Source organism: Pelmatolapia mariae, linkage group LG13, assembly GCF_036321145.2.
Source record: "Pelmatolapia mariae isolate MD_Pm_ZW linkage group LG13, Pm_UMD_F_2, whole genome shotgun sequence".
Classification (NCBI taxonomy): Eukaryota; Metazoa; Chordata; class Actinopteri; order Cichliformes; family Cichlidae; genus Pelmatolapia; species Pelmatolapia mariae.
Genome location: NC_086238.1, coordinates 13,227,889 through 13,244,627, shown reverse-complemented (window position 1 = coordinate 13,244,627; position 16,739 = coordinate 13,227,889). Strand labels below are relative to the sequence as shown.

Genomic DNA, 16,739 nt, shown 5'->3' with positions numbered 1-16,739 from the left:
CTAAATGCATATTTTTAGTGTTAATCCATGAAAAGGAATTGGCTACCCAGATCAGTGTATGCAGGGATGAGCTGTTAATTTTATCCAAGAGCCCACATGAGAAACTGGTACTGCGTTAGTCCCAGTTTCTAATGTGGGCCCCTTGGGAACATTAATTGCTGGGCATACGAGTTTTACTCGAGTGCACTCTTAAGGGTGTGCACCAAAATAACACATTTTTGGAGCACAAAAATTATGTGAATTTATATTGCAGACTTCTGGGTATTGCAAAAGCTTTTTCCTTAAGAAAAATAATCTAGCATTCTAGCGTAGAAGGATCGGGATTCACATGACACCATGCAAAGAGAGTCTGTGACATACAATACACTGGAAAACAGAGCGCAACTGGAGACACAGCACTGTGGTCACATGTCCAGCTCAGGCATCTTGCAGTGTGGTGGATGCCATCTATAGCACACGTGTCGAAACACTCTGGCTCCTCACAAGTGTCAAGCTTACAAAATTGCAAATCTGCAAGGTTCAGTTTGGTGTCCACTTACTGCAAATAATGAAAAACTCAGAAAAAGTAAGAAACAGGACAAACATTTAATTCTTTATTATATTCTGAACATGTTACCTTGTACAAAACATTCTAGTATAACGTTCGATGAACAGCATGTTACAAAAGCACTACTGGCTTTCTCAGAACTCCAGAAGGCTTCTTTTGAGAGCTTCTTCCAACTCTGTGAAAACAAATTACAACAGAAAACCTTCATTCATACCAGCATGTCCATATGGAAAACACTACAAACTGTATCATTTCAACAACACTGAGAACATTTTATGTTGACCACAATGTCATAACTTTGACATTTCTATTCTTTCATATCTCCAAATCTATTTATAGTGATCCCCAAAATGTTTCCTTCGTCTTTGAGCCAGCAGAGCCTTTAGGTCATCCACACTCCCCGTCCCCCTCTTCATGACGTCTCACAGGTGCCATAAAGATTGACTCTCACTCCGTGCCGACATCATTCTAAAATCTTCTCCTGGGAAAAATATTCTTTCAGTAGGCAGCTGCTTTGTTTTAGATTTCATGTTTTGATGAAATCTAAAATCTGGACACTGATTGGAGTTTCTTACGCCATTCAAGAGATCAGCATGAATGCTAAATTTGGACTTGTCTGAAAATAACACCTTCAAAAGCTGCAGACTTTCTGTGCGTGTTATTTGCAAATTTAAGCCTAGCTGTCCCAGTCTGTGAGCTGGATAGTTTCCACTCCCCTCTACCCACACTTCGAATAGTCTTTGAACCGAGCTGTGTCTGTAATCCTGCTCAAAGCACTCCTCTGTGGTGTTTCTAAGCATTTTTTGTAATCAGATGGTGGTCTTTCTGAGTGCCTTTTGTTCCGAGGACTGACTTCTCTCTTCATCTTTCTGAAAATATTTCATAACCATGGAGGATTGAAGATTGAGATGGTCGGATGAACGTTGTGTCATCCTATGCTTGAGCTCACGTCACCGTCTTTTACTGTTTGCCCCCAGTAGGAAGGTAATTTATGAATTTCTGAAGAACCTGTTTACACAGATGTAATTCATCACATTACTTTCCGATTTAAGCAGCAGGTTCATGCTTTCTCAAATGTAAGCCTGACATCATTTTGGTACACAAAACTACAGTCGAGTTTCTTTTTCATCCTTTTGATCAAACACATTCTTTGTCTCGACATTTGTTAAATGTGTTCAAATTCCTCCAAGCAGTGAGTCACGGTTCGATTCCTGGCCAGCCAGACTGCGAGTGCACATCACACTGCATCCCATATTTCCTGTCTGTTCCTATCTAATAAAAGAACAAAAAAAAAAACCTCTCCCAAAAGGCTGGGAATAAACCTCACTGAACCAACTGTTCAAAAATTTTTAGGCCTGCATGTTATCCATTGACATTTTCATTCCTTAATGTGCAGGGCAATGTTAACAATCACCGACTGTATAACGTACTGGATGTTTATCTGAATACAATAAATTCAGCAAAACAGACAATATGTTGTATTGTACTGACTTACAAACTGTTCAAAAGAGAAAAAGACTATATCCTCAGCCCTGCATACACATACCTGCAGACTCTTGTGCTTCTTCTGCACTCAAAGACAGCGCGCGTTTCATTTCGTCATCCGATTCAACTGTAACAGAATACAGAGTCGTTTATCCAAGCTGTTAAAAATCAAGATTAATGAGGATACTTTAAGACAAGTAAATCAGTGTGTTGTTGTTTGACAGGACATTCATAGGATTAAATATGCAAATAATTATTAGCAGTTGAGCTAAAGCAAGAGTTCTCTTTAAACAGACAGCCGTTAGGGTCTCATGACAAAAAGAGAGAAAAAAGAAGTAACATTTATGTAGTATCTAGCCTTTTCTTTCTAGTTACAGGTGACAACAAAATTATTAGTCCCCTATGAAAATTAAAATTTTGTCCATTTCAAATTTGCTCTAGTGCTTTTTTAATAGAGCTAAGGATTTTCAGCATAGGATTACTAAACACACTAGTTTTCTTTAGGAAGCATAAATTATTTTTATTTGCACACAATAACAGAACTGTTTCAGAAAAAAACAAAAATTACCAGGGTCGATAATATTAGCTCCCTGAGAAAACTGGCCTTTTTATTTAGCTATAGCAAAAACCACCACTGTGCAATGATGTGCTTTATTTTTGTAATGCTCAAAGCTTGTAAAATCATTAAAACTGTGGGTTTATCTTCCAATTTAAAGAAAGCATAACAACCTCAAAAAGAGTTTGAGTTATCACGTGAAAAACACCTTTGTCAAAGTCAAAGAAATCCTGAAGGAAAAAAAAAAAAAAAGATTTTTAAAGAAAACCAGGAAAATTGGGTCTGAGCAGTCACTTTGTCTTCCAACATGACAACATAAACAATAAGTCACTCCTGGTGAAGAACTACCTCCAGAAGACCAAAGTCAATAGGGCTGTGCGATATGACTAAAATCTAATATCCCGAGATAAAACATCTATCGTCCGATAACAATATAAATCAGAAAAATTTTACATTTTCTGTTTATGTGAATCTCGGGCAGCTCGACTTGCGTGAAGTGTTTCCAGCTGGGTGTCGTGTACCTGGAGTCGAATGTTTTAACCAATGCATGAAACGATACATTTTTAGACATAAGTTGTAACAGCCGCCGTTTTCTTTGTGAGTATTTATTACACGCCGTGCTGTGGGGAAAAGTCTGTTCTAACGTTTGAGTCTAAGGTTTATTTTTTAGCACCTGACGGCTCTTTTTTGCTTCTCATCCCTAAATACTCTGCATACTCTTTGACGTGATTCAGTTTATTTTGAAAAGTCTCAACAGGATCTTGAGCTTTATTCTGAAAGATTTATGTGGAAAATAAACAAGCGGACACGCGATGGTTTTACCGTCGTTGTTGCTAACGAACAACGCATAAAAACATGCTCTTGTCCGTCTGTAGCGTGGTTATATTAAATATAAGAGAAAGAGAGAACTTTAACAAATTAATATAGCCACTACAGTGACCATCAAAACGGTGAAAAAAAATATTGCTGTAAACAGTTTATTTTGCGACACCACGAAACAAACGATAGCGTAAAATGAAACGATAGACGTTTTTATATCGTCATCCGATATATATCGTTATATCGAACAGCCCTAAAAGTCAACATTACTGGCTGGACTGCTCAAAGACCTGACTTGATGTGGGGTAAACAGAAGACCAAGGACTATGCCAGGAGCCCATCAAATCTGAAAGCATTTGAGAGACTCAGCAAAGAGGAATGGACAGGGATTGCTCAGGCAATGTGTGTGAGACTTGTTGAAAACTACAAAAAACTATTGCAGGCTGTTATCCAGCAAAAAGGATACACCACCTACTAGCATCAGGAGGACCTATGTGGTAGTTTGTGTAAATAATTTGGTTCCTGTGTGCAAAATAAAAATAATGTAACCAATAAAAATCTAGGATTTTTGGAAAAGCTGTGATTAAAATTCCTTCCTCTGTTTAACAGGGCCTAATAATTCTGGCCTCATCTGTATATCAGTGATATATATGTATAGTTTACTGCCTACCTTCCTGCACTTCACTCTCGTCATTGGTGTGATCAGTGTTGAAAAATGTCAGCGTTTCATCGTCAATCTCTGCAAACATGAATACAAATTAACATTCAAACACAAGACGTTAAATGTGAATCAGTTTAACCGATTTACCGTTGCTGTCTGGTTTGCTCTCCACAGCATTAGGTATTATTGGAGTGGTGGGTTCGGCTTTTGAGCTTTTCCTGCAGGTCCTGGAACTCATGCAGGGATCCAGTGTACAGTGTTGCAAGTGGTAGTGTTTATGGAAACTCGGTACATCCATAAAACTCTCTTGGCAGTCTTTGCATCTGATGTCAAAGCTCCTGTCCAGGTTCAAGGCTGTGTGTTTTGTGTGGACATGAGTCTTGATCTGTGCATAGGATGGAACAGATACATCACAAGGCACACAGATGTATTGGCATTTTTCTTCCGCAGCCAGATTCCTCATGCATTGTGTGTAAGTGGCTTTCATGTCCTCTTTACTTTTTTCCGAACCCATGCACGGGCATGTAAACTGACTGGTCCTCTCAGCGGCAGCAGCGGCATCAGCGGCATCTGGCTGAACAACTTCAGCGTCATCCATGCAGTAGTAGTCCTTACTGTGAAGATTCTTGTAGTGCTCAAAAAACTCCTCCTCAGATCCGAACTCCATGCTGTCGCAGAGGCCGCAGAAATAGGAAGTTTTTACTAGCCCATCATGCTCATTCATACAGTGTCTCCGTACGGTGGACTCTTTGAAGAACTTCTGAGGACAGTGTCCGCAGACGAATCTCTGAAAGCTGTGGCTACTAACATCGCTGCAGTGTTTGTGGACGGCAATCTCCGAGTCAAACACATCCTCGCACATCCTGCACATCCAAGACTGCTCTACTTTTGATGAAGACACCTCTGTGCTCAGCTGGACTTTGGCCACAGACGAGGAGTGAAATGTGACGTCACTGCTAGTGGATGGCTTGACATCAACGATTATGGGAAGCTGCTCAGGCACTTCTTGTTCACTGAAATACGTGTGTCCGCTGTGAGCTCCTGCCACGTGTGACAGGATGTCTTCGTACCGAGGCATTTCCACTTTGCACTTGCGGCAGTAGAAGAGGAAGTTGGAGAGATGAGCGCCCCCGTGAAAGCGACTCATATGCAGGCGTGCAATGGAAGACTCCCCCATATGTTTGCCACACACGCCACACTGATGGAAAATTTGGTTCACAGCCAGAAGGTGCTTACTGGCTCCAGCCTCGTCTGAGAACTGAAGACCACACTCGCAGCACCAAGCTGTTACGCTCCCGCTACTGGTGACAGTCACACTTGTGCCCTGGCTCTGCCGATTAGCTGGAAATCTGTCATGGTCGCCGCTCTTCTTGTTTCTTTTGAGAGGTGTTGCAAGGCCAGTGGTCTCCTCTGTGTCTTTTGAGTCTCTAGCTCTCTTCGAGTGTTGAATTTCACTAAACCTGCAGTGCTGAAGAAGTGCTTTTGCCATTGTTTGGTTGAGTTCAACTTCATGCTGCATCGACTCCCTGTGTCTCTCAATTTCAGCTTGGCTGAGGAAGATTTCACAGCAGACAGAACACTGTCCTCGCACTTGCAGCTGCTTCATGACCTGCACTATTGTCTTGTCAGCTTTGGCCACAGCACAGCCCTGTCTGCAGTACACACTAAAAAGAGGAAAATGAGGGACAAGGGCCATAAAAAGGAGTTTCATAAAGGATCTGAATACAATCAGTGAAATATATATAAAGAGATTTCACTACATTCAAATGTTGTAAAAAAACCAAAAACAAAACAGTAAACATACTTAAAGTGAGCTTGAGCTGCTTGATGGGAGATCAGTACGTTATGACACAAAGAGCAGCGGACACTGAACGCTACATCTTTGCACAAGGCGATGAGACGATTCTTGACATGTTGAGGGACAGGGACTGGCAGCGGACTTCCTGTGGGTTTTTTTTTTTTTAAAATCAAATGTAAAATAAAATGCAAATTGGCTCAATTAGCTACTTTCCAGTATCTAAGATCTTCTAGAACCACACAAACAAAGGTAACCTGAGTAAATATAAAATGCTAAGTTATGATTTTATTTATTAGAGGAAAAAAAGAAAAGAAAAGAAAAAAAATTACCTCTTAAGGCGAGTGAGTCTTTGAAGTGGTTTTCGGCTGACATGTGCTGGAGACACTCGTCTCTGAGGTTGAAGAGGTGGTAGCAGGCAGGACATGCAAAACACACAATTCGCTGATACATCTGGTTGATGCTATGACCATCGGCATTAGATGAGGACACCTAGTAACCAAAACAGTTCTGAATTATTACACCATGCAGGGATTCAGGCTGCAACTTCTAATTGCACAGTCAGAAAAGTGCACAGACCTTCGACTTAACATGGTTCCTCCAGGATTCTTTGGCCTGAAAATTCTTTCCACATGCAACACAGGCAAAGAACTCTGACGGACTTCCTTTAAGATTGATAGTCGGGTCACATGGGGAGTGATCAAACCTGCATACAAGAGCTTTTACTCAATACATGTGCAAGAGACAACCATTTTTCGTGAGGAAAACAGTTAAGCCGCTGCACCAACACACTCACGAATGAAAAATTATTACCTTTTCAAGTGTCCATCAAGGAGGGAAGCATTATCATAAACTCGACCACAGTTAATTACTGGACAAGTATGCCTAGTTGAGATACTTCTGTGGAAAGAAGCTCTTTGTCTTCCCTCGGAACCACCACTGATCGCTCCAGGTTTAAGACCTAGATAAACACAATATTGCAGTATGTTAAGTCCCACAAGCCAATCCACTGACAACTATAACAAAAAAATCAGCCAATAAATCATTGATTTGACCCCGGTGGATGCAAGCCACTCTACATCACTAGAAAGTTTGTTTAGAATTCATTCAAAACATTTCAAGCCATTGTGTTTACAGATAGACAGAATAGCATGTACACATGCAAACACTACCAAAAACATGACCTCCTTGGCAGAGGTAATTAGCATACTGATAGAAATGTAAAAAACAAACCAAAAAAACCCCCAAAACAAACAGCAAATACATGACAGGAAAATGTTTTAAAAGTCATTCTACTTATTTGAGTAAAAAAACTACAACAGGTTTCTAATCCCGATCAATAATTACCTGGCATCTTTAACCACATGTCTACACAACGTTTGGCTTCCTGATTAATCCCATTTACAGCGCTAACAGCCAGCTCCTGTTGTCCATGAGCTTTTTGTAGGATCTGCTTCTCCTGAAAAAGGGGCAAAGACGTAACAGGTAAGATATTTGCCTCACATGGAAAAAAAACAAAACAAACAACAACAAAACAAACAAACAAACACATCAGTGAAAACCAGCTGACTGTTTAATGTTGGTTCTCTAGGTAATGTTGCATGTTAATTAATAGACTACCTTCCCCATCTTTTGTGCCCACAGGGGGGCACTGCTGCTCATAAAGTTGGGCTTAATCTACCCATACACTAACCCAGTAAAATCTTGGTGAGGATCTAAAGTTGAGTTTAAATTTCATGTTCTTTGTAAATATGTTAATGAGCACATGTACGTGTTAGCAATTTAAAATTCATAGTAAAATTTATTTTACAACAGTTCACATAAAGCATAAGGCAATGCATCTTCTACTTTCCTGCTGTGCATTTAAAAAAAAAAAAAAGGTACAGATCTGAATGGAAACAGTGAAAACAGAATCAATTTTCTGACAGGCTAAATGATTAATGAAAGTCCAACAAACAACAAATGACAGTGACTCAGTTTATTTGTCAACAACCTTACCTTGAATGCTCTGCATTTATCTGCTCGTTCCTTTTTCTGTACAGCCACTTGGTGCGCCAGTCTGTCCAGGGTAGACGTAACACATGCTTTATGTCGGCTGATTTTATCTTCAAGCTACAATTGAAAGAAACAGTGCGTTTTTAAGAAAAAAAAGGATATTAACATATCAATTAAAAGGATTAAATAACCAAATGATCTGTTAAAAAAAAAAAAAAACTTACAGTAACGGGCAATGATGAACATCCCTCATCCTCACTGTCACTCAACAGGTCAATACATTCCAATACTGGTCTGAGAGGGCCCTCCTGCATTAAAAAAGGAAGAAAAAGAAAAACATCAACACTATTTCAGGCTTATAAAACACATCTAAAGTCCAAATCATAAGGACCTGGACAGTATGAGACATCAGTGAATGGAGAGGAAAAATAGCAGTATGTTTATTAGGCTTCATTAACGTGACAGTGAACAATGCCACTAGTTTGAAAATCAAAAAGCGTGTGTTATCATTTTCAACTAATATTTATTTAATAGAGCCAGAGTGCATATGACTTACTGATACAAACTCGACTTCTTTTTCCACCTCATCTTCATCTGCGTCAACTGGAGAGGACATGTTCCTAAAGGAAACGGGAAGATAACAGACGTTTTCAAGCTGGAGTACGTACTTATAAAGCTTAGCGACAGTTCTTCGGACAATATAGTAACAATTATAATTACTTCTTTTGGTGCAGTTAGCTTAACGGTTACGTTTAAGCTAAGCCTGAACAACACAGACAGTTAGGCAAAGGAAACAGTAGCAGCTGGATAGCTTAGGTCTCGTAGCAAATATGCGAGGAGCTGAACAAACGAATATTAGCATGCACCTTTTTTGAAAACTTCTTGTCGTTGTCAAGCCTTTTAAAAGTAGGAAAATACGACTTGCTTTAACGAGGGTCACCCGTGTAGAAATTCAACATGGGGGCATAATTTCTTCCTCGTTTTGCCACCTCATTTAGTACTTCTCTTCGGTGCTGCCTCTCATGTGGGAGCTGCTCTACAGCAACTATTCAACGACTTAAATCAGTGTTGTTGCAGTATACATATTAAACCAGCGGCGGCAGTAGTGAGCTGCGAGCTTCTAAACAGCACTTCAAAAGTGGAACGAAGAAGAAGTTACGCGCCACTACACTATGGTGGTGCGTTCACGGGCTGCATGAAGTTCAATGATCATAATATGTAAATCAAAGCGATTTTTACACACATTGACATGATCGAAGTTAAAAAGCCCTACATGTCACCGAGAATTTCACTCGTCTTCTGCTGGGGGATTGTTCTACCAACCATACTCTGGTGAAGACTATTATTAGCAGTGATATCTCCACTCTGAAAGAAATAACTCATGGGTCCCAAACACTCACTGTGTGAGATATGCAAGACAATTTTATGTTGTGTAATGTTAGATTTAAAAAATTTAAACACTGCAAACAAGTGTTTGCAGTTTTGGCGTTTTCACACCGCTTAACTAATGTCCGCTTCGTAGGCCATTACTGGAAGTGTTTCTGAAACTAAAACCCCCATTCCCACAAGGTGCTACACGACCTTCTCTAAAAAAAATAAATGGATGCCGATGAAGGGCAAACGTCCGGTAAAACCGATGAAATACGGCATATCTGAGACTCATAGTTTAAATTAAGATAAGCATCGCATTACCTGTACCTCTGTTGCTCACTCTGTCAGATTGGTAGCTCACTGCTACAACATCCCAAATAAACGTAAACGCAGCTAGTCCGGACGTCATGTATAGCGGGTGCGGTTTTTTTGTTCACAGAGTGTGCGCCGTGTGGACGGAGCTTGGGCTTGCTACAAAATACACGAGAGAACAAAGTCCGCCTCTGCGCTCTTATCTAATCCGGGACGAAGTGCGATGATGTTACAAACTACTACTACTACTACTACTAATATTCTAGTTATCCCCGCCAGAGGCGCCAATTTTACCTAGATTCATATTTATGTATCATATTTAACATCGTTTAGTGGAGAGATGAATTGTACACCTTCACATACATAAACACCAAACACATATGTAAATAGCAGCATTACATGGTGCTCATCTGCGCCCTTCTCTACCACGTTGAATGCAGAATACACATCTACTCTATTCTATAACTCTAGTTTCATCCTGCATTGATTTGCAAATCTCATAAACAAATATTTTATTCACAATAGAAAAAAGTATAACACATCTCAAAAGGGTGGGGATAGGGCCATGTTTACGGCTGTGTAGCATGCCCTCTTCTTTTAAAAGGAGTCTGTAAACGTTTAGGCAGTAATGAGTCCAATTGTTGGACTTTTGAGAGAGGAATCTTTTCCAATTCTTTTCTTATATAGGATTGTAGTTGCTCCACATTCCTGGGTCTTCTTTGTTTTATGTTATTTCGTGATGTGTTAAATGTTTTCAGTTGGTGAAAGTATAGAGTTTAGTGTCACTTGTTGAAATATGCACACCTTACAGCACTGATTGTGGCTTTCCAGATGTGCAACCACAGAACAGTTTTGTACTTTAAAAGAGTCAATTTTAAGGGAGCTTTGTCTCAGATCAGACAGCAGCATTTCGGGATCATGTTCACATAAGCTTTTCTTGTTTGCATGACTAAGCTTTAACTTGCATTTGTGGATGGTACAGTGAACTCTATTCAAAACACATGCAGTGATTTCCATAGCAGGATCATCAGGTTCGTCAGCCTAGTCCCTTGCAACATGCTCCTCCAGTTGTTTCTTTTTAGCACCACTTCCAGGCTTTAGTTGCCCAAATCCTGACTGTTTCTAGATGTACTGATAACATCAAATTCAATAATAATTTTTTTTCATGAAATAGTAAAATGTCTTAGTTGAAAGATTTGATTTTTTTATAATGTTCTATTGTGAATAAAATATTCAGTTCCAATATGTTTTTATCTACATTTTATACAGCATCTTACTTTTTTGGATATTGGGTTTCATTCTGTTCTGTTCTGCTCTCTTCTCTTCTCTTCTCTTTATTAAAACTCATATGTTACATATTTGACACAGGCAATATGATATCACTGCATAAATGGCAATATGCATTGATATTTATAGCAGGCCATGTAGTTAGAAAGTTAAAGCCAAGCACACAGACATAACCAGGATTCAAACAAGGTGAAATGAGGTCTATAGGTTGTGTTTTGTTGTTGTTGCTGCTGCTGTTTTATGACAAATGATAACACTTTCAGACATTTTAGTATAGCCTTGTGCAATCTAGGGCATCAGTTGCAGTGTGTAAGTACACAGCTTTTACAATAGTTTATAAAGATTACATTTTGTAACACATTTGAAAGCTTTCAAAATTATACAGTTTAATTCAATAATACTGAAAGCTGTACTCTAAAACATCAAAGATGACCTGATGGATAATGAGAACTAATTATTTTATTTGAAAAATAAAATGTCGATTTTTATGTCTAACTGTTGGGATGATTATATTTGTAAGTTGGTAAATGTATGAGTGACACATACAACTATGTTGTTATACGTAGGTGGAAAACTGTATTTACTAGTCTAAGAATTTAAATAGTCTAAGAATAGTCGTATGTAATTTACATACCTACACCCACAATGTGCGGTGTTGTATAAACACGTGTTTCTCTCCTGCCACACTTTGCTTGTCTGAGTCTTTCATTTAGCAGAAGGAGAGATGATGTCATCTCACCCCAAAATTACATAACCCGTGTTGGCTTATGATCAGAGTTTCTGCTCGCTCTAATCCTCAAAGTATCTGTGCATAGGACCTGCCTCATCTCAGCACCTATCAGTACATACATTTTAAAACTATACTGGGTAGACCTGCTCTACAAAATACGAACGATATTTCATTTCGGGGGGGAAAATGCTGTATGTGTATGCAGTGGCGATGACACTCTAGATCACATTTAAAAATATTAAAGAATTGTATATCGTCCCTACTAGTGCAGTACATCCACGGGTCTACACGGATTAGTGTTATTTACTATTGCAGCGTTATTCGAGTGGGCAGCCCCCTCTGCAGCAGATTACAGTGATGCTGGGATGAATCTGCTGACTCTCCCTGCCCCCTGTTAAAAAAAAGGAGAAATAAATAAATTAAAGTGGCGTCTCTGCTGAGTCATGCATTGTACCCCACAATAATGATATCAATAGTCTGGGCTGTCCTTTCTGGACCTGTGCGCTCTCCACGGTATACTGTGCGATGCTTCACGTATGTCAGTGAGTGTCTTTATTCTCTTGCCGAGTTATCAGCGACATAACGGCAGCGGAGGAGCCGGCAGTCTGAGGCTGCCAGATCTGCCCTATATCTCGTCTTATGATGATCGCTGCGGCGTTTTTGGTCCTACTAAGGCCGTACAGTATTCAATGTGTGCTGCTGTTGTTGTTGCTTTTGCTGGGGACTATTGCGACAATTTTGTTTTTCTGCTGCTGGCATCGCAGGCTTCGTAATGGAAAGCATCCAATAAAATCTGTGCTCTCTGGACGCCCCAAGAGCCGCGGTGAGTAGCGTACAGGCCAGCCGCATCTTCTCCTCCTGACAGCTCATGGTACATATATTCATGTAGCCTACAGACATTAGAGATACGTGTAATCGTTCATAGTCTGATTATGTTTGTCTTTTCTATATAAAAGCAGAGTCACCACTGTTAACGCCTGTTTGGGCTGTGAGACTCAGAGGTGATACTGTGCGTAAAGATCTTGGATTTTGTTTTTGTTTTTTTACTTAAAGTAACCTGAAGCATCTTAAACTTGTTATTACTTCTGACCAAATGCCTATCTCATAGCCGAGCTGCAGTCCTTGCAATGTTTTACACCCTAACATCTTTTTTGTAACATCTGTTATCTGTCTTATAGTTGGCCTGCGAACGCATCATTTTCGATCAGAGGTAGGATGAACTTTTTACATAATGGCTTTGTCACCTAATAGCCAGGAGGAATGATGACTTGTGTTAAAGTGAGACTACGTGAGCTTTAAGCTGTGATTTAACCAACGCTTCACCTTAAAGAGCGTTTCTTTTAGACTTTTATCGAGGGCTGCATGGCTATTTTAGGGTCTATGCTGTGCGCAGTGCGCATGTGTTATCAATAAATGATGTGGGTGATATTGCAGTTTCACTACTGTTTGTTCCCAGAAACACATGGGTTAGAGCTAACTCTGAGTCCACAGAAACCGCTTTTTTTTCTCCAAATGATCCACAATATCATTATGTTAAATGTCATTTGGTGCTGACGACTGAAAACATGAAGACCATTTTCTGTCGATCCGTTTCCGTTTTAAGCTTTTTTGCTTTCAAAATAAAAGTAGAAATGGTTTAAGAAAACAGCCATGTAAGTACTAAGCTTTTAGCCTGGAAGGGAATGATTACGAATAAAAATAAGCGCTGCAAGAGCTATGCTAAACTAAAAATTAACATTATGTTATGGATAAAGCTGTTTTAGTCGACGGTTTTAATCTTCCTGACTTGGCCTATGAAAGAGAGAGCCTCTTTTTAACTACAATTGCAACTATAGAGTTGTTGGAAACTAATTACAGTGTATTCCAATAAGGTTTTAGTAAAGCTATTCTTTATTTCAAGTGCAACATTGGCAGACCAGTGTTATGGCCAACCACACTGCTATAGAATGCAGTCTTCTTGTTTTTATAGTTGCAAAACCAAAAGCTTGCCTTCCTTTGTAGGTCATGTTATTGAACCACATGATACTGAATCCCTACTGACTCAGTACTTTAGCTGGTAGGGATTCAGTATCACATTCAAGGACATCAAATGCAGGGCAGTTTTAGAGCCTTAATGTTGTAAAACAGTGTCCTCAATCTTTAAGAAAACTTGAGATAAATGTAATTTCAAAAAGCACGTTTTCTCTTCAGAGTGACTGAAGTTTCTCTGTGATCAGCCTATAAAGTAACAGCATCCCACCTCTACTTTAAACCTGACTTACAAACGCTGTAATTCTTCATAATCTAACACAGCTTTTAACTTCTTATGCTAAGGTATGCCTAATGCATAATCTGTTACCAGCTTGACGTGTTCATGTTCCCCAGGGCTTCAGGCACAGTCCACATCGCCCGAGAAGAAGCATACATGCTCGAGTGACAGAGGAAAAGCCCAATCTGGTCGAGGTTCCTGAAAGTGAACCCGACTCATCGTCGTCTCTAAGAAAACGCAAAGTGAAGAAGAGAGTCCTGCCAGAATTTTACCAGTCTGTACAAGTCACCCCTACACGTAAACCTGTAGGTACCCCGCTTCACTGTTACCATTAAGACTAATGATAACACAATACGCTGGATTTGCTTGCTCCCCTCAACAGGAACATCACAATGTACATTTGATTCTGGAAAAGGAGTGCTAACTTGCTCTAGGGCAAAGGGGAGATGCTTATTTAAGGAACCTGAGACTTGGGTGTGCTTTGAATGATGGGTTTCTTCCCAAGAAATGAAACGTTGCTGTGTTGATACCGCATGGTGTCTTGTTCAGTTTCTAATCATCATAATCAAGACCAAAGATTTAAAGATTTTTTTTTTTACTGCCAATCCGCTACCTGTACAGGACATACTGAAGAATTGAAATACTGTCTCTCCCTCGTCTTAGTATAAAGAAGAATTAAGAAAAGATAAAGGACACTCTAAGGAACTACTGCCACTATGTAGAATAGTGTCAGTGGTGCAAGATATACATTAAATAAATAAAAATAAAGTAGCCTTTGAGCTGTACATGGACAGTAGTGCAAATAACCAACAGCTTCATTTACATTTAAAAATTTAAAAAAGATATTTACCAACAGATCCTGTAAACTTTGCTTTAAATATTTTTCCCCAGAAATTAAAAAGTACATGAACTCAACAGAAATAAAGTATTCTATGGATATGCCCCATGCCGCGGTGTTTTAAAGGAGCTGCATCATTAAAAAGGTTTAGTGCACTCAACAATCCAAACATATTTCACTTAATTATAACAATAATTATAGTAATGAACTCTGGTTTTGCTGCAGCTTGAAGTTCACAAGTGAATCACCCGTTTTATTAGATTTTATGACTCCTTAAATAATTTGAATTAGTCATCCTAGCCTGCACGCTAGTGCGTGCCTTTGGAAGCATAATATGGTACGCTCAATGTGCCCTTTAACTCACCGCAGTTTTAGATCTTCAGCTTTTCCACATCACCTTCTTTGTGTTATCTTGTCTGTGAGCTACACTGCTCAAGAACGCGAGTGGGCCTGTTGTCCTTTAATACTTTTGTTACTTTCAGATTGTGCTGGTAAAATTTACAGTAAGGAGAGACAGGGACAACATTTGACCCAAAGACTGAGTGGGTGGGGGGATAATGTATGATTACAGGAGCACAAAGCAGAAGAAGGAGGGGACCTCCCCTTAAAGAAGGAGACTTACAGAAACAAAAGGTGCAACCACATGAAAGTCCTTTGGTTTGATGCCCTTTCTTTATGTATTGCTCCTCCAATCTGGGAATATATTTTTGAATTCCTGAGACAGAAATTCTGATTTCACAAAATCATCTTTTCTGTGGGTGTTTTTGAATGTGTCTGATTCAAATGTGACTGCATTGAGAATGTTAAATACACTAACCAGCACACAGCATACCCCTACTGCTTTACATGTTGTTTAGTATGAGTGTATACATTTAGACTGACAAACTGTCCAAAGGATCCTATTGATCTCCTCACACCCATCACTGGTGCAGACTCCACCGATAGTTGTTTGTTGTGTTGCAATACTGTAGATAACAGAAACACTTTTGTGCTTTTTATCATTTAACTGGTCAGCAGACAAGATGAATAACAACTTGACTGGAGCCAACCATGAGGAAAGACTTATCTATGAGATGTAGTCATTTGGCTTCTGAACTGGATGTTTTGCTGCCACCAGTTAACATTTTATGTGACATTTTATTTATACATTTGTTATGCAGGTGAAATGTTTAACCAAGGATTAAGAAAAAGATAAATGATGCCATGACACAGTATTGTTAGTCTAACAACACAGCAAGAAAAGGAGGTTTGCAAATTACTTGAATCACAATGAGAATAACAGTTCAGAGATGAATGCAATTATGAAAACAACAAGATCAGTGAGCACGGGCCTAATTCAGGCCACAATACATCATTTATAATGTGTTTACATGCCTAGCTCACAACAGTCTGTGTAAAATGAATAATCCACCATGGTTCTCTTGTTGTGATAAAACCAAATGTTGTTTGTGTATTTTTTTAATAAACATGTAATCTATATAAATGACACTGACCAGCAGCAGAACACAGCTTAAACAAGCAATTTCAGCCCAGTGCTGATTCAAACCAGGTCATGAGTGGAAAAATTTGGTATCTTTTACAGTAACCAAAAGAAGTCTTCACCATTAAAGAATAACCTTCGTGATGATCGTGCTCATATTATTTTTAGCACCAGTAACAGCTCTTGGGCAAAGATTATGAGGTTTTAAAAAGTAATAAAGAATCATCTACTTCCCCAAGTGATGTGAGAGTGGCTCTAATATTTCAGCTAGTCTTATGCCTGTAATTTTCTTTAAATGAAACTAAGTGCAAACTGACTTCTGAGAACATGCTTTTATTCCAGTAGTAAGTTAGTACTAACTTTCCTCGAATCGTGCAGTTGTTTTGCATTTTATGAGTAGGAATTATGAAGAGAGCTGATAAAAACTGCAACACTAAGCTGCACTTTTTAGGACTGATCTCATCCTGATGAAAAGTGATGCGACAATTAAAAAAAAAAAAAGGCTGCTAATATTAACAGCATGTTGCTTTTATCAGCTCTGCAGACAGCCATGAAAGCAGCTGCTATTTTAAGCCACAAATCACTTTCTGTCACACCAAAGAAATAATATCCTCC

General features: G+C 39.2%; 2 protein-coding genes across 10 annotated transcripts in view; one reads left to right on the top strand and one right to left on the bottom strand.

Annotated features, from left to right (window-relative positions):
• Positions 1–608: 608 nt before the first annotated feature.
• On the bottom strand, positions 609–9,608 carry znf451 (zinc finger protein 451). Of its 3 annotated transcripts, none has more exons than XM_063492030.1 (13): positions 8,725–8,850; positions 8,415–8,478; positions 8,083–8,166; positions 7,862–7,975; positions 7,211–7,322; positions 6,677–6,824; positions 6,443–6,569; positions 6,196–6,355; positions 5,873–6,011; positions 4,216–5,732; positions 4,078–4,146; positions 2,094–2,159; positions 609–722 (listed from the first exon to the last, which is right to left on the bottom strand). In XM_063492030.1, exons 2-13 carry the CDS (start codon positions 8,472–8,474, stop codon positions 682–684), a joined length of 2,637 nt encoding a protein of 878 aa, XP_063348100.1. In that variant the 5' UTR covers positions 8,475–8,478; positions 8,725–8,850; the 3' UTR covers positions 609–681. The 3 variants fall into 3 exon arrangements, with proteins under 3 accessions (XP_063348100.1, XP_063348099.1, XP_063348098.1); XM_063492029.1 differs by lacking the exons at positions 609–722; positions 8,725–8,850 and adding exons at positions 733–1,555; positions 9,551–9,608; XM_063492028.1 differs by lacking the exon at positions 609–722 and adding an exon at positions 733–1,555.
• A 2,398-nt stretch (positions 9,609–12,006) lies between these two features.
• LOC134639590 (dystonin) overlaps positions 12,007–16,739 on the top strand; it is a 104,832-nt gene continuing 100,099 nt past the window's right edge. For 4 of the 7 annotated variants that reach the window (XM_063490859.1, XM_063490849.1, XM_063490851.1 and 1 more), the window contains exons 1-3: positions 12,008–12,381; positions 12,737–12,768; positions 13,923–14,111. In XM_063490859.1, coding sequence (XP_063346929.1) covers positions 12,198–12,381; positions 12,737–12,768; positions 13,923–14,111 — 405 coding nt within the window. In that variant the 5' untranslated portion in view covers positions 12,008–12,197. Of the gene's footprint in view, positions 12,382–12,736; positions 12,769–13,922; positions 14,112–16,739 lie in introns of all 7 variants that reach the window. The other 3 variants (XM_063490854.1, XM_063490850.1, XM_063490848.2) reach the window with 2 other exon arrangements.

Coding starts and splice junctions, on each gene's coding strand:
- znf451 (XM_063492029.1), bottom strand. CDS start 8,474: ATGTCCTCTCCAGTTGACGCAGATGAAGATGAGGTGGAAAAAGAAGTC. Junction 6,570..6,676: donor CTTGATGGACACTTGAAAAG/GTAATAATTTTT, acceptor TCTTGTATGCAG/GTTTGATCACTCCCCATGTG. Junction 6,356..6,442: donor GGAACCATGTTAAGTCGAAG/GTCTGTGCACTT, acceptor TTTGGTTACTAG/GTGTCCTCATCTAATGCCGA.